The sequence below is a fragment of the Schistocerca nitens genome, chromosome 4 (genome assembly GCF_023898315.1).
Source record: "Schistocerca nitens isolate TAMUIC-IGC-003100 chromosome 4, iqSchNite1.1, whole genome shotgun sequence".
Taxonomy (NCBI): Eukaryota; Metazoa; Arthropoda; class Insecta; order Orthoptera; family Acrididae; genus Schistocerca; species Schistocerca nitens.
Window position 1 is genome coordinate 774,942,336 of NC_064617.1, and position 16,037 is coordinate 774,958,372.

General features: G+C 36.7%; 1 protein-coding gene across 1 annotated transcript in view; it reads right to left on the reverse strand.

The window, feature by feature from the left end:
- Positions 1 to 16,037, reverse strand: part of LOC126253126 (rho GTPase-activating protein 6) — a 1,197,809-nt gene that overhangs the window by 36,428 nt on the left and 1,145,344 nt on the right. Inside the window, exons 10-11 of the mRNA XM_049954255.1 lie at positions 11,784 to 11,971; positions 3,387 to 3,484 (exon numbers count right to left, since the gene is read on the reverse strand). Of these exons, the coding sequence (XP_049810212.1) occupies positions 3,387 to 3,484; positions 11,784 to 11,971 (286 nt within the window). The remainder of the gene's footprint in view (positions 1 to 3,386; positions 3,485 to 11,783; positions 11,972 to 16,037) is intronic.

The following is a 16,037-nucleotide window of genomic DNA, read 5'->3' on the forward strand; positions in this document are numbered from 1 at the left end:
GCACTATCCAGTTTGTAGCTAATGCAAGCATTCTGGTCAGTGGGAAGACAGCAGAAATGTTACAGACAAGTAATCTGGACCATTAGCTAGTATTATGAAAATTCAGAAAAAAGTAGTGTTAAAGTTTCATACCACCAAGAGAAACAATATATAGATAAGTAGATATCTGACAGATATTGCAAGTGTAGCTTATACAAAATTTTTGGGGGTCTGGTTCCAAGATAACCTTAGATGGGATACTCACATTGATATCATATTTAAGAGACGAAGTACCATGTACTGTTTAATGAGAGTGCTTGAAAACTATTGTACAGGGTGATTCAAAAAGAATACCACAACTTTAGGAATTTAAAACTCTGCAACGACAAAAGGCAGAGCTAAGCACTATCTGTCGGCGAATTAAGGGAGCTATAAAGTTTCATTTAGTTGTACATTTGTTCGCTTGAGGTGCTGTTGACTAGGCGTCAGCGTCAGTTGATGCTAAGATGGTGACCGCTCAACAGAAAGCTTTTTGTGTTATTGAGTACGGCAGAAGCGAATCGACGACAGTTGTTCAGCGTGCATTTCGAACGAAGTATGGTGTTAAACCTCCTGATAGGTGGTGTATTAAACGTTGGTATAAACAGTTTACAGAGAATGGGTGTTTGTGCAAAGGGAAAAGTTCTGGACGGCCGAGAACGAGTGATGAAAATGTAGCAAGCATTTGTTCGCAGCCCAGGAAAATCGACTCGCAGAGCTAGCACAGAGCTGCAAATTCCACAATCAACTGTATGGAGAGTCCTACGAAAAAGGTTAGTTATGAAACCTTATCGTCTGAAATTGGTTCAAGCACTGTCTGCAGCTGATAAGATTAAAAGAATCGATTTCTGTGATTTTATCCTTGCTCAAATGGAAACAGATGAATCTTTCGTTTCAAAGATTGTGTTTAGTGATGAAGCAACTTTCCACACTAACGGGAAAGTCAACTGTCACAATGTCTGTATATGGGGCACTGAGAATCCGCGGGAAACAACTCAGTATGAACGTGACTCGCCTAAGGTGAACGTTTTCTGTGCCATTTCAGCCAATAAAGTTTTTGGTCCCTTTTTCTTCGAAGGTGCTACTGTAACTGGACTACAGTATCTGGAGATGTTAGAGAATTGGCTGTTCCCTCAGCTCGAACAAGAAGCACAACAATTCATATTTCAGCAGGATGGAGCGCCACCACATTGGCACTTATCTGTCCGTAACAACCTGAACGTCAACTACCCGAGGCGATGGATCGGCCGCCAGGCAGCCCGTGACAGAGCACTTCATCACTGGCCTCCAAGAAGCCCTGATCTTACCCCCTGCGATTTTTTCTTATGGGGGTATGTTAAGGATATGGTGTTTTGGCCACCTCTCCCAGCCACCATTGATGATTTGAAACGAGAAATAACAGTAGCTATCCAAACTGTTACGCCTGATATGCTACAGAGAGTGTGGAACGAGTTGGAGTATCGGGTTGATATTGCTCGTGTGTCTGGAGGGGGCCATATTGAACATCTCTGAACTTGTTTGAGTGAAAAAAAAACCTTTTTAAATACTCTTTGTAATGATGTATAACAGAAGGTTATATTATGTTTCTTTCATTAAATACACATTTTTAAAGTTGTGGTATTCTTTTTGAATCACCCTGTATAAGAATAGTCTAATGACTGTTTATTATGCTACTGTACATTCTATTCTGGAGTATAGGATCACTTTCTGGGGTAACTCACCATCCTACCTAAAACTCATCAGGATGCAAAAAAAGATAGTGAGAATCATGGCGGGAATAAAAAGGAACAAACCGTTTGGACCACTATTTAAATGGATGGGTATTCTTCCTGTTCCATGTATTTACATCTTTAAAAGTGCAATGTTTATTAAGAAATATGCATTAGCAAATTCTAGTGTCATCCTCCAAAATGAAAATCTGCATCAACACACCACAAAACAGAAAACTGACTTTCACATGCTCAAAATAAAAACCAGTTTGTGCCAGAAAGGAACATTGCAGTATCGTTATATTATTTAAAATACATTGCCAAAAGAAATTAGAGCAGTAAATGATCAAAAAATAAAGCAGTATTAAAAGAATATCCATTAATGCATTTTTTATATTGTCTGGAAGAGTTTCTCCAAATTCTTTGAGACTTAAGAATATTAATGTTACGAGTATAAGCTGCATTCTTTATCACTTACAAAAATATTGTATAAATTTGACTACTTACAGCAATTAATTGTTGTAATTATTACTATTAGTTTATTCATATTTTCAGTTGTAATTTTCTAGCTAAGGTGATTTAATTACAAGTCAGAGCTGTAAAATGTATTAATTAATACATAGAAAACATGATGTAAACATGAAGATATATTTGTACTGACTTGTCCAATATCTGATGTTCTGTACTGTACGTGTAAGATTTACTGGGCCAAATAAATACAAATACATCCCCATACCACTGCACTGGACAGTCGACTGGCCTCTGGAAACACCCTGCTGACTCACTGTCACTCAGTACTGTGCTGTGACATAATCTTCTAGGGCAGTGCAACTATGATGGGAAAGTATTTATTCTACAAGAGAATGCAAAAAGAGATATTGTGTCAAGTTTGTAACTGAACATCTCATAGAAGCCTCTTGAGGGACCTACGGATTCTTACATTTACATGCCAATGTACATGATAGGCAAAATAAAATTGTCCTGGAAAATGTTTATAAGACTGATACTCAATTGAGCCTTGTCAATGAGCAGGAGAACTATCCATCCCAAAAAGGTTGTGTGTGTGTGTGTGTGTGTGTGTGTGTGTGTGTGTGTGTGTGTGTGTGTGTGTGTGTGTGTGTGTGTATGTGCGTGAGTGCGTGCGTGCGTGCGTGTGTGTGTGAGTCTGTGGGGTGGGTGGGGGAAGGGTCTTCATGTGCACATATGCAAAGAGCTTTCCCAGCTGTTGATAGATGACATTATCTCTGAAATCAGCACATTTTGGCATTATAATGTTTCGTTTGGCAGTTTAAAATGATAAATCTTTTGGGAAATATTATTCATGAACTTTGTTGTGGAATTATATTAACGAAAATTTGAAACTAAAGCTTATTTTTCAAGAAATAAATACTGGAAAAGAAGTCATAATGTTACAGCGCAAGATGAAGACTGAATTTATTAATTATAAAATGTGAGTGAGGAGTCTGGTTATTGTAATCATATGTACTCCCTTTGTAGGTTCCTTAGAGTGACCTACCAATTTAAAAGGACATTCGTTTCCATATTGGAGGAGTTTTTTTTAATGTGTGGAAAAAATTAACTGTATCCAGTTAATTAATTTCCTTTATTAATTATGTATATTTCTTAAAACAATTATTCTCATAATGCTATAATACATACTCATCTGTCCCAGCACGCTTGTTAAGAAGCTGATTGAGTGCATCAGGGTGACTGTCCATCATATGCACGTACACTTCATCTAGAAGCTCCGCTGGCACCTGAAACAAAGGTGATGGTCGAAACCCACACATGTGGTGCTTATGTACTTACATACTTCATCAATTAGTACACAGTTATGTACTATAACAATTAGTATGCAATGAATTCAGAATTCTTTTTATAAACAGTAGGTAATTTATAACTAAATTCACTTTCTGCTAATTTTCCTGTTAGCTGTGTAAAATTGAAATTAATTTTGACATCATCATCAAAAGATGCAGTCAATTCAGTTGGCACAAAATGTGAAGATTCTATGTATGTATGACTATTGTATATATAAGATGAGTAAATATTACAGTGTTATGAAAATACTCTTGTTTTCAGCACATTTTTGGTGACTGACACATTCTGTAAAATAGGTACACATCAAATGGTGTCATCAAGTTCATATAAATTTATTTTTCACACAATTCACTTTGACTTCTGCCTCCACCATTGTTCTGCATACTGGTATTTGATTATCTTCAGCTTCCTCACATAGTGTTAAAAATGCTTTACAAAGCCCGAAAATCCATGCACAGCATCAGTAGTAAATCTTCTTCTGAAGATTTTTCGCACACTTGTGAGTCATCATCATCATCATCATCATCATCATCAGACTGAGTAAAAGCATAAGCTGCAAGTAAGTGGTAACGTAAGATTTCGTGCTTAGCTTGACAATGAACTTGATTTGCCACAATGGTCTCATGTGCATGGAATCAATGCTCTTTGACCAATGAAATTGATGTGTTTATTGTAGATGGTGTCAGAAATAATATCACTTTTACACCCGGTCATTTTTTCCAAACCTTGCAGGTAGCTTTTAGCATATGGATAATGCAATAAATTGAATATGGTTTTTCAGAAAAGTAGTGAAACATATTGAGAAAATGAATGAAGTTGATGGTAAGCAATAGCTATTGTAATGTTGATGTGAAGTGAGTCTTTAAATAACTTTTTCTGTGAAATTACTGTGAACATAAAATATCTAAAATTAATCATTACATCATGCAGGAGTCATCTTTATCTCTCTTTTAGGAAATCATACTTCCTGACAGAGGATGCTTGACACTGTGGCCACATCTATAACTGTATTTGGTCTTCAACAAAAAGAGGAGCAGAATCACAGATACAAAGTATATGAAATCAATTTGAATAATATATGGTATAATACTTCATTATAGTCTTGTTGGGTCTGCAGATGGATCACACAATAATCCTTGGGTGTCCACAGAAATTTGTGTTAGAAGGGGAAAGATTTTAAATTGCCATTTTTAAATACATTATAGCTGATTTAGTGATTGTGTAAATTGTGTGATGCTCCATAAACTAAATTCTTTTTGCATCTCAAACTACTGATAGATTCTACAAGTTGAATTGACAACATCTTCTGAGACAGCAGTAGAATTCTAAACATAACTGTAAAACGTATATTGAATGGGCTCTCAGACCATGATGGTCAACTACGTTCAATTGATAATGTTAGCCCTCTTTGTAAGAACAACTCCCGCAGTAAAACTTTCAGAGTAATTAACACACAGTCTATCAACAGCTTCTGTAATTCCCTACAAGAAGTAGACTGGGACCAGATTGAGCTCTTTGACAATGTTAATGACAAGTACAATGCTTTTCTAAATGAATTTATCTGACTATTTGAAGCGGCCTTTCCTAAAAGGACTGTCAAATCCAAACCCCAAACCTACTCTAATAAAAACTGGCTAACACGGGGCATTAAAACGTCTTGCAGAAGGAAAAGTAATCTGTATGCCTTACTCAAATCCAGTTATAGTGTAGACAAGGAAAAACATTACAAACTATACTGCTCTATCCTTAAAAAAAAGTGCTAAGAAGGGCAAAGAGTATTTCTATAAAATCAGAAATTGATGTCTCTAACAACTATCTGTCTATGTCTAATGTCTATGTCTATTTTGGGGATCAAAATAACTGATGATGGTCAAAGTAGAGAGGATATAAAATGTAGACTGGCAATGGCAAGGAAAGTATTTATGAAGAAGAGAAATTTGTTAACATCGAGTATAGATTTAAGTGTCAGGAAGTCGTTTCTGAAAGTTTTTGTATGGAGTGTAGCCATGTATGGAAGTGAAACATGGACAATAAATAGTTTGGACAGGAAGAGAATAGAAGCTTTCGAAATGTGGTGCTACAGAAGAATGCTGAAGATTAGATGGGTAGATCACGTAACTAATGAGAAGGTATTGAATAGGATTGGGGAGAAGAGAAGTTTGTGGCCCAACTTGACTAGAAGAAGGGAGCGGTTGATAGGACATGTCCTGAGGCATCAAGGGATCACAAATTTAGTATTGGAGGGCAGCATGGAGGGTAAAAATCGTAGAGGGAGACCAAGAGATGAATACACTAAGCAGATTCAGAAGGATGTAGGTTGCAGTAGGTACTGGGAGATGAAGGAGCTTGCACAGAATAGATTAGCATGGAGAGCTGCATCAAACCAGTCTCAGGACTGAAGACAACAACAACAACAACAACAACAACAAAATTAAAACCATGTGGGGCATAATAAAAAGGGAAACAGGTAAAATCCTTGCTGCAGAAAACACAATAGAAATTAAAACAAATGATACCATTCATGACAATGTTGAAATAATTACGACATTTTTAACAACCACTTTCTGGTGTCAGCAGTACAAACTAGAAAAAAATGTTCTGTTAGTGAAGCCATGTTATCCCTTCAAAACGCTATTAATAAAAAAAAACCAAGCAGATTAAAGTGTCTCCTGTCACAGTACATGAAATTGAGAATATAATTAGAGAGATGAAGAGCAAGAATTCTGTTGGCATAGATGGTATCTCTTCAAGATTACTGGAGGAGTGCTATAAGTCGATAAGCAAAATACTGTGCCACATATTCAATGAATCCATCAAGCAAGGGATTGTTCCTGAGAGACTAAAGTTTGCTATTGTCAAACCTCTCTTTAAAAAAGGCGATAAAGCCGACGTTACCAACTATCGGCCTATCTCCCTTTTAACAACCTTTTCTAAAATTCTTGAGAAATTGGTTCAGAAAAGACTTACTGAACACCTCAAGCGTTATAAGGTATTAAACAGTAGCCAGTTCGGATTTCAACAGGGTGTATCAACAGAACAAGCTATTTTTTCCTTCACCCATCAAATCTTAGAGTCTTTTAATAATAAATTGTCTCCTGTTGGTATCTTCTGTGACCTTTCTAACGCCTTTGATAGTGTTAATCATGAAATCCTCTTAGCAAAGGCTGAATATTACGGTATACGTGGCTCAGTTGGCTCAAGGATTAAATCCTACCTAGCTGGAAGAAAGCAGAAGGTCATGTTGAACTACTCTGAGGGGTACTCTGTGTCATCTAGCTGGGGCTCTATTGGCTGTGGTGTTCCTCAGGGCTCTGTACTTGGCCCCCTTCTCTTCCTCATCTTTATCAATGACCTTCCCTTGTGTACTAGCTTTAAAACTCACTTTACTCTTTTTGCTGATGACATCTCTATCCTCATCAACTAAACTCCCAACCTCAATCTAGAGGAATCGGCCAATATTGTCTTTAGTGAAGTATGTAATTGGTTTTTAAATAATGGGTTATCACTAAATGTTAATAAGACCCAGTTTGTACATTTCCAAGTAAGGGAAAAAGTTGAGGATCAGTTAAGTATTACGTTGAATGGTAGTGAGTTACTGCAAGTTGAGTCAACCAAGTTTCTGGGTGAACACATTGACCACAGTCTAAAATGGTCTGAACATATTTTGCACCTCCACAAAAAACTCAGCTCAGCAACATTTGCTGTTCGTATTATTTCCACTGTATGTGACCGAGACACCACAAAAATTGCTTATTTTAGTTATTTCCATGCACTATTGCTGTAGGGCATAGTTTTCTGGGGTAATCAGCCATTATCCAAAAAAATATTCTTTGCCCAAAAGAGAGTTATCAGGATAATGAGCGGAGTCCTGCTTAGACATTCTTGTAGGAACCTTTCCAGAAAATTAGGGATACTGACAACTGCATGCCAATATATCTACTCCCTGTTATGGTTCATTGGTAAAAATGGACAATTGTACAAAACCAATGATTCATACCATACCCACAATACCAGGAGGAAGATGGACCTCCATTTTGAATCAAAAAACCTTACTATTGTACAAAAAGGAGTTCATTACATGAGCTTCAAGGTGTTCAATGCTCTCCCACCATCACTAAAATTACTTATCCACGAGCTTCCCAAATTTAAACAACAGCTCAAACAGTATTTATTAGATAATTCCTTCTATTCGGTAGAAGAATATTTCAGTAGAGTTAACTGTAATTGATTTTTTCATTTACTAATTTGATGTGCTATTATGCATTACGATACTCACAATCACTGTTAACATTACTATGTCTTTCATTTAGCTATTAAGATCTACCATTTTTTTATGTAATTTTTTCTATACCTATTAATGTGTATTTTGTCTTACACCAGATATCCTCTTGCAAGAGGTACTTTTATGTATTCCTTTTGTATTATTTGTAATAATTCTGACATGTCCTACATCCATGCGAATGTCTCGCAGTATTGGATTTATGGGATATAAATAAATAAATAAATGTCACCTTAGAATTTTTAAGGTAGATCACTTTGATACATAACTGTCAAGCAAAGTTCAGTTCCCCAGGCAAAGTACTACATCTTATGTTTTTAATATGAATACTAATGCTACCTCTTTTTTGAAGTACCTAAGAATCATAAACCCTACCAGGTATCAATATTTGTGAAAGTATATGTTTTCTGAAGGCACACCATTAAACAACCAAGTCCACAGCTACAAAACAAGAAACAGGTAATTTTCATACTGAAATAAATGAAAAGCCAATTATTGAAAAAGTGCTCTTTATCAGCCAAAAATTCTGTTTTGTGAATTATCAAAGAAAATCAAAAGAATATTAGAACCCTCCCCCCCCCCCCCCCCCAAATATAAAAAAATCCTAATTAGCGAGGGTATTTATAGTATCACAGAATACTTGAATCATCAGCTATCACAGCAAAGCAGCTTATTTCTTTCATTATGGTGAAGTGAAGCATTTATTGGAAAAATAAATTGTATTCACACAGATACAATAAAAATCCTTTTATTATTATAATGTAGTGTATTCTGTCTGTTGTTATGTGTGTCGTTCCATTTAGTACTTACGAATATTTTATGTACCAATGTATACTCGAAAAACTGTTTCATATAGTATTGTCTACGTAATATCATCTACGACAAAATCCTTTATCATTGTATAGGATGAGGTACAAAGATGCTAAATGAACTGAATTGAATTCGAGACTTTTACACGATTAAATTTGGAGTATCCCACAGACTATGAAATTCCACAGCCACAAAATATTCACAAAAGAAATTTATTCATATTCCAGTAATATTAGGTTGAAACAGAAAATTAAAAATATGAAATAGAAGAAGAATTGGAATACAGAAAATCCTGTTAGATGTTAATGAAGTAACCAGTGAAAAATGCTAAATTAATAGGTACTCCTCCAAGTGGAGGAATGGGGCATTGGAAAGGTGCTTGTCCAACTCTGTATGAACACTTTGTTTGCCTGAAAAACTTTACATTTGATCACACTAATAGATTCATTGCATTATTTTCATGCATTATATTTTTAAATATTGACTGACATAACTATTGTTCAACAAAATGTGTTTTGAAAGGAAGTATAACACACTAGACTGACTCTATGAAAATGGAAAATACCTTAAAATCACCATATAATTTGCTGGTACAACTCACTTTTCACATCCTTGGACTATACTGAGGTGCTCCTCATCTCTTAAGTTTGGCACATCATTGTGCAGCGATGCCAGCACAGATCGACTGCAGATTTCCTGTTCTAGCACACACAATTGTATTTTCTTTTAAAGACTAGTGAATTTGGGCTCATAGATTAAGTCTGAATGGAAGCACCTACCATGTAACATAACAGAGTTGCTAAGAGTCTTCTGCAGTAGCTCTGCTGTGAGAAACTGAATGTATAATCAACAAGTCATCACAGGTGTTCTTCATTCACTGACACATGGTTAACTACTGATGTGACTCTACTGTGCAACAAAGGGAGGGGGACCCATGTGAGAATTAGGAACAGGTGATGGGCATGTATACTGCTGCCATGTTTATGATGTTTTGGGAATCTTCATGCCAGGGTGTGGGACCAGTTGCTTTCTGCAGCTTGATAAAGACTGTAAGAGGAAGTGACATGCAAATGACTGGGGACCCTATTTTGGCACTGGTCTGTTATCCACCTGGACTGTGAACAATATAATATCCTCTGTTACACCAAGGAATCAGCACAATTTCCCATGAACAGCATGAAAATGCATAGTGATTGTTTAAGTCACAGAACTTCCTGCTGTGCCAGACAATGTTAGATATGCAGTTTAATAATCACAGACAAACACTGTTATAAATGCATGAGAATTTAAATGTGTGAGACTTTTGTAATGAGCCTTCAGATTCCAGGAGGGGGCTAGTGCCTCTTCTTCCTCCATTCCTCTTACCAAAGGCCTAAATTTTGCCCCCACACTGAGGAACCTTTCCACCTTTGTCGAGTGAATGACCATCTTTTCTGAGGACTGAAAAAGACTGTGAACAAGACGGGCATGTTACACTGTAGGTGTGTACATCCAAAGTTAATCTATGAGCCCAAGTGCACCAGTCATAAAAAGAAAATACCAATTTATGTGCTCCCACTGCGGAAAAATAAATTTGGAGTTTCTTGTACTGTAAGGAGTAATACATAGCACAGCATGCAGCCACAGAGCTATGAATTCTGTAATCTAGCTGTGCTGGAATGGCTGTGCAATAATAGGCCAAACTGAAGAGACAAGGAGTTTCTCGGTTTAGTCCAAGGCTGTTACAAGTCTTGGACCCAGCCCATTAGAGAATATCCGTATTTATTAATTCTGCCATTTTTCTTCTACCATTATTCTTTCATGGGATGATTATATGGGCAAAATTAATCTTTTAAGGACTCAGCTTACCAAAGATTGCTAAATGATTAAACAGAATGAATGAAATGGAAGATGCTTTCATTTCTAAAAAAATAGTTTGTTATCGAAAGAAGTACTTAAAAAAATGTGTTCTGGTGCTGCCCATTTGCTGAGATTATATTGTTTGCCAAAAATCAATAAGGAAGGGGGTGACATTATGGCCAATAGTGAATAATTTGGGTGCATCTGTGTACAATGTGGCAAAGTGTCTAACATCTGTTCTCAGCACTCCTGTTAGAAAACGTGAACACTATATTTCCAGTTCTATGGGTTCTGTTTAGTGCTTTAAGTATTTATGTCTTGGTCCTTCAGATTTGCTTGTGAGTCTTGACGTAATGTCTCTTTTAATCCGGATTCCTCTTGAAAAGTCTTTGACCTTAATTAGTGGAAACCTGGTATGAAATGATGAGCATTTGCTGTCACTTGCTGATACTGACCTACTTTTTATACACTGAACTATTTTTATACAATTCTAAACATTTTGAACAAACTGACAGAGTGGCTATGGAAAGCCTATTATGCCCCATAGTCACCAATTTATTTATAGATGATTTTGAAGGTAGGGGACTAAGAATGGCTTTTTAAAAACCCATCGGCAGTTGGAAGTATGTTGAAGATACATTTATGGCATGGTCACAGGAACTAAACACACTCAGCTGTTGTATCATTTTAATTGCTTTCAGTCCAGCATCAAATTCACAATGGAGGTCAAAAAGTATGGAAAGCTTTCTTTTCTCGATACATTACTCTACAGAAAGGATGTTGGGACTCTGGTACACTGTGTGCACATAAAATCAATGCATACAGTTGATGAATTGTCATCCTCTGTACCACTCCAGTAGGACCTTGAGGATGTTGGTATGGAAGGCTTACTCCATCTTTGTCACAAAAACTTTGACAAAAAAAACTAGAACACCTTAAACTTGAGTTTAAGCAGAATTTCTACAACTGGCAAACAACTTCATCAGACTGTCAAGTTTGTGCCATTGTCACATCCAGTAAAAGATGTTTGTAGATCAGTTGCTTTCCTACCATATGCTAGTAGGGTATCTTCAATGATAGGAAGGATTTTAAAAAGATCCTATATTAAAAGTGTATTTCATCTTCTAGCCAAGGTTAGGGCTCCACTTGGCTAAAACTGAGAAAGACTGGTGTTTACAGAATCCCTTACTATTGTGAGAAAATGTGTATGGCCACACAATTTTCACTGCTCATGTCAGATGTGTTGACCACATAATTCAAAACAAGCTATTAAAAATATGTAAAATTCTTTTTCACATAATACTTACCATAAAAAGGTCCCTATAGTGATCTATCATAGTGCGTAAAACATTGATAACATCTATCCGATCCTCTGCTCTTTCCTGTGTGGTAGGTATGTCTTTAGATGCTCCTGGCTTTACACAGTGCAGAATATTTGGAGCAAAAACAGTTGCCAAATTGTTAGAATCCATCTTGTTACCCAAGACCCATTCACCTGTGTGAAAAGAGAAGATAATGTCAGGATGGTGGAACAGAATGTCTTGCTGATACAAGATGCAGGTTCTTTTTTGTTTCATTTTCCATTTGAATGGCTGTCACTCATTATTCCATTTAATATACACTATGTGGGAATGTAATCAATTACTAAAGGCACACAACAACCAAGTAAATGTGAAATATTGTTATAATGACACATGATTCAACAGGCAGAGTGTTACCATGAAAGATTTTTGGACATGGTGCCATATCTTATTGTAAAAACAGTCACTGAATAAACATGATGTTTTGTCACACTTTTCGTGACATTCTTCTCGATCTACTCAAAGCAAGAAGGCCACTGCAACCATAGCCAGACCATCAGTTTTATTCAGTGACAGCTATTTTTATGTGACACCACAGCTAGAAAAATTTTATCTTAATTAAATAATGATTTTACAAGAGTTATTAAATGGTTTTCTACAGATGAATCTGTATCTTGTTTCATTTAAAGCCCTGCAGGCAGTATATTCAGTTACGCCTAACAACTGGGAAAAAACAAGTAATGAATGTAGTACATGTCAGTTAGTTCTAAATTTTTGGGTACAAAAAATAAATGAGAATTTAAAATGTAAATACAAGCCAACAAAATTTAAGACCTTTTCAACAACTAGTTTTGTAACTGAAAGCTCTAGAGACAAAAAAATGAATATAAGCTAACACATTTTACAATTTTTCACTTGATAATGTCTTATGGAATAATTTTCTGGTCATATGCATCACTTAAACGTGTGGCAACTCCTCCACTGCCTCCACCCGTAGCAGCAGATGATGGGCTGTGTAGACAGGAAACCAGCCCCCCAACACCCTTGCTGGTCACTTCTGCCAGAGGAAGAACTTAGACAGCCAAGCTTTCTGGATGCAAGGCATGTCAAACCATCACTCAAGTAGTCTCTTGCTCTGCTCCAAGGAGGCAACATGCCTGGCTGTGTCCTCAGCAGCTTGCCTGAGCCATGCCATGTGGCTCACACCGTTGTCCACAGCATTTTGCCACGATATGCGCAAATTGCATAATTCTTATCCCGCAATCATTTTCATTGTTCTATTGTGGTTCGGTTAACAAGAAGAGTGCTACTGAATTTTTCTGCACCACCTTCCCGAGCTGCATTGTGCTTCTATTGACATGAACAGAGCCTGATGCTGGATGCCTGGTTTTCATCAGTACAAATAGTGCAGTGAAGTGCACTGCCAACCAGCTGTTTTGGCACCCCTTTCCTGCCAAGCATGCCATTGAAGTGGGTTTTCCCACACCACCAGACGATGCTGAACAAAGGCTGCAAGCCATTCGTGGTCTGCCTGGTCCAGATCCTCCACCCCGAGCAAGGGCCCCTCCTTTGATTACAAGGTATTAGCTCACTGAATGTTACTGTAGTCATTAGCTTTTGGGTTAATCTTTTAAAACCAGCCCCCATGGCTCTTCCACCATGCCCCGGCTTTTATTGCCATTTTTCTTAACTAGCACACTGCTGAGGCATGTATGCTCCTTAGGATTACAGAAGGGAACATAAATTGTTCCTTCAAAAGGCAAGCTCTTATGGTACAATAATGTATATTAAGGAAGATATCTGATATTCGTGCATGAACATCTCATTGGCGTATTTCAAGGATGTTAAACATTGCAATTACGACTTCAAAGTGAATGTATTTTACAAAGATGACAATATCTACTATTGCAATAATAGATTTTAAAAATTACAGATTAGTGTTGAATGAAAGTGAGATTTTTGTAATGAAAATAGAATGATAATTATGTACTCAAATGTATTTCTCTGTTTCGCTTTGTGGTTTGAAGCAGATATCTGTTCTAGTCTATCTTATGTACATCTCTTTATCTCTGCATAACTACTGCAACCTACATTGACTTGAGCCTGATTACTGAAGTCAAGCCTTATTATCCCACTACAATTTTTAACCCCCCTCCACCTCCCCTACTTACACTTTATCTGTAACCAGACTAGCTTTTTCTCCATGCCTTGGAATGTGTGCTATCAACCAACTCTTCTTTCAACAAGTTGGTACCCAGATGAGCCATCTAATCTTCAACATTCTTCTGTAACACCACATTTCAAAAGCTTCTGCTCTCTTCTTGTCTGAACTGATTATCATCCACGATTCATTTCCATAAAAAGTTACATTACAGACAAATGCTTTCAGAAAATACTTCCTAATCAATAAATTTATATTAGATATTAAATATTTCTTTTTTGAGAAATGCTTTCCTTCCTATCGCCAGACTGAATGTTACATTCTTTCTTCTTCAGTTATCATCAGTTATTTTTCTGCCCAAATAGCAAAACCCATCTCTTGTGCCTCAACTCTTAATCTAATACCCTCAACATCCACTGGATTATTTTTACTACACTCCAATACCACTGTTTTACTTTTGTTGATGTTTATCTTGTATCCACTTTTCAAGACATTATTTGTTCTTCTGATCATTCTAGGTATTTTGTCGTCTGTGGCAGAATTACAATGTCACAGGCAAACAACAATATTTTTGTTTCATCTCCCTGAACCTTAACTCTATTTCCAAATTTCTTCTTGGTTTCCTTTACTGACTGTACAGTATACAACTGATTAACATCAGAGATAAGCTACAACTGTTCCACCATGTTTTCAACTACTGCTTCCCTTTCATGTTGTTTGACTTTCATAGCTGCAGTCTATTTTCTTCTGCTCTCTGTATCTTATCCCTCATACCTTCAGTATTTCAGACTGTATTCTAGTCAACACTGTCAAAAGTTTCCTGTATATCTACAAATTCTATAAACATGTCTGACTTTTTTCAACCAGTACTGCCTTGCAATCATAAAACATGTAGAGGCGTAATTACAATTAGTCTCATACTATTTGTCAGAAGAAAGCTGAATCACCTGTGGGATACCTCAAAGTTCAGTAATGGAACCTCTCCTTTTCCTGATTTGTATCAATGATCTGGATGTGCATGTTGATTCACATGTAAAGCAGTTCTACATGTGTGTCACCACCGACAACCCGTTGTAAATAAAGAAGCAACAAAGCATTATGGCTTCTGGATGCAAAGTGACCTAAAATAGGATAAACATATTGAACAGAGAAGTTCCAAGCTGAGTACAGGTTGTTACCTTTTCAATGTTATAACAGCATACATAACTGGGCACACACCAATGAGTACTTTCTATGTGAATTTTAATATGTACCTAAAATATGGCCCCATATTATGGGGAAATTCCCCAACATCTCTTGGGACCTTTTGAATCCAAAAGAGATTCATTAGGGTTGTTACGGAAGCAGAGCCATTCAGTCATGTAAAAAATTGATTAAAACATGTGTTAGAATCACCATTAATGTATATTATTGACTCATTAATGTAAATTTAAAAATTGTTATTGGTAGTGATAGTAGTATGAGAAAAATTATGACATACACTTATATTATACAAGATTAAAAGGAAATTTACAAGTAGCCCCAATAAATACAGGTTTGTGTCAGAAAGGTCTATGCTACATGGAAATAAAACTCTTTAAAATGTAAGCCTATATTAAATATAAATGCATCTGGAAGATGTGTCAGACGATATCTGCGCTATCACTGCTTCTATTCTGCTGCTGCCATCTTGGGCCTGCCCTTTCTTTTTAACCTTCATCAACCTATACTTCTCTCCTACCAAAGGAAGTAGCGATAAGTTTTGAAAGGTAAGATAGTGTACGCATTCATATGTATGTCTATCAGCTGTAGTGACATTTCTCATGAAGGTAAGTACTGACCAGCAATTCTCTCTCATAACTTTATGTGCTTTTGTAAGATTAATGGTTAAACTATTAGCTGTGAAACAGCTGTAAGCATGCAGTTCTTCAGTTTCTTCCTGGGTATTAATTGATTGATCAATCCATGGGTGTACTTCTGGTTCATAGTGTCCAACAGACACAATATTTTGGTGATCAGATATGTTGCCATCATCAGGTGCACTAACTAACTGACATCTTGGGGGTGCACATCTGACTTATATCTCCTCCCCCTGCCAGCTGCTCCACACATGGTCCACA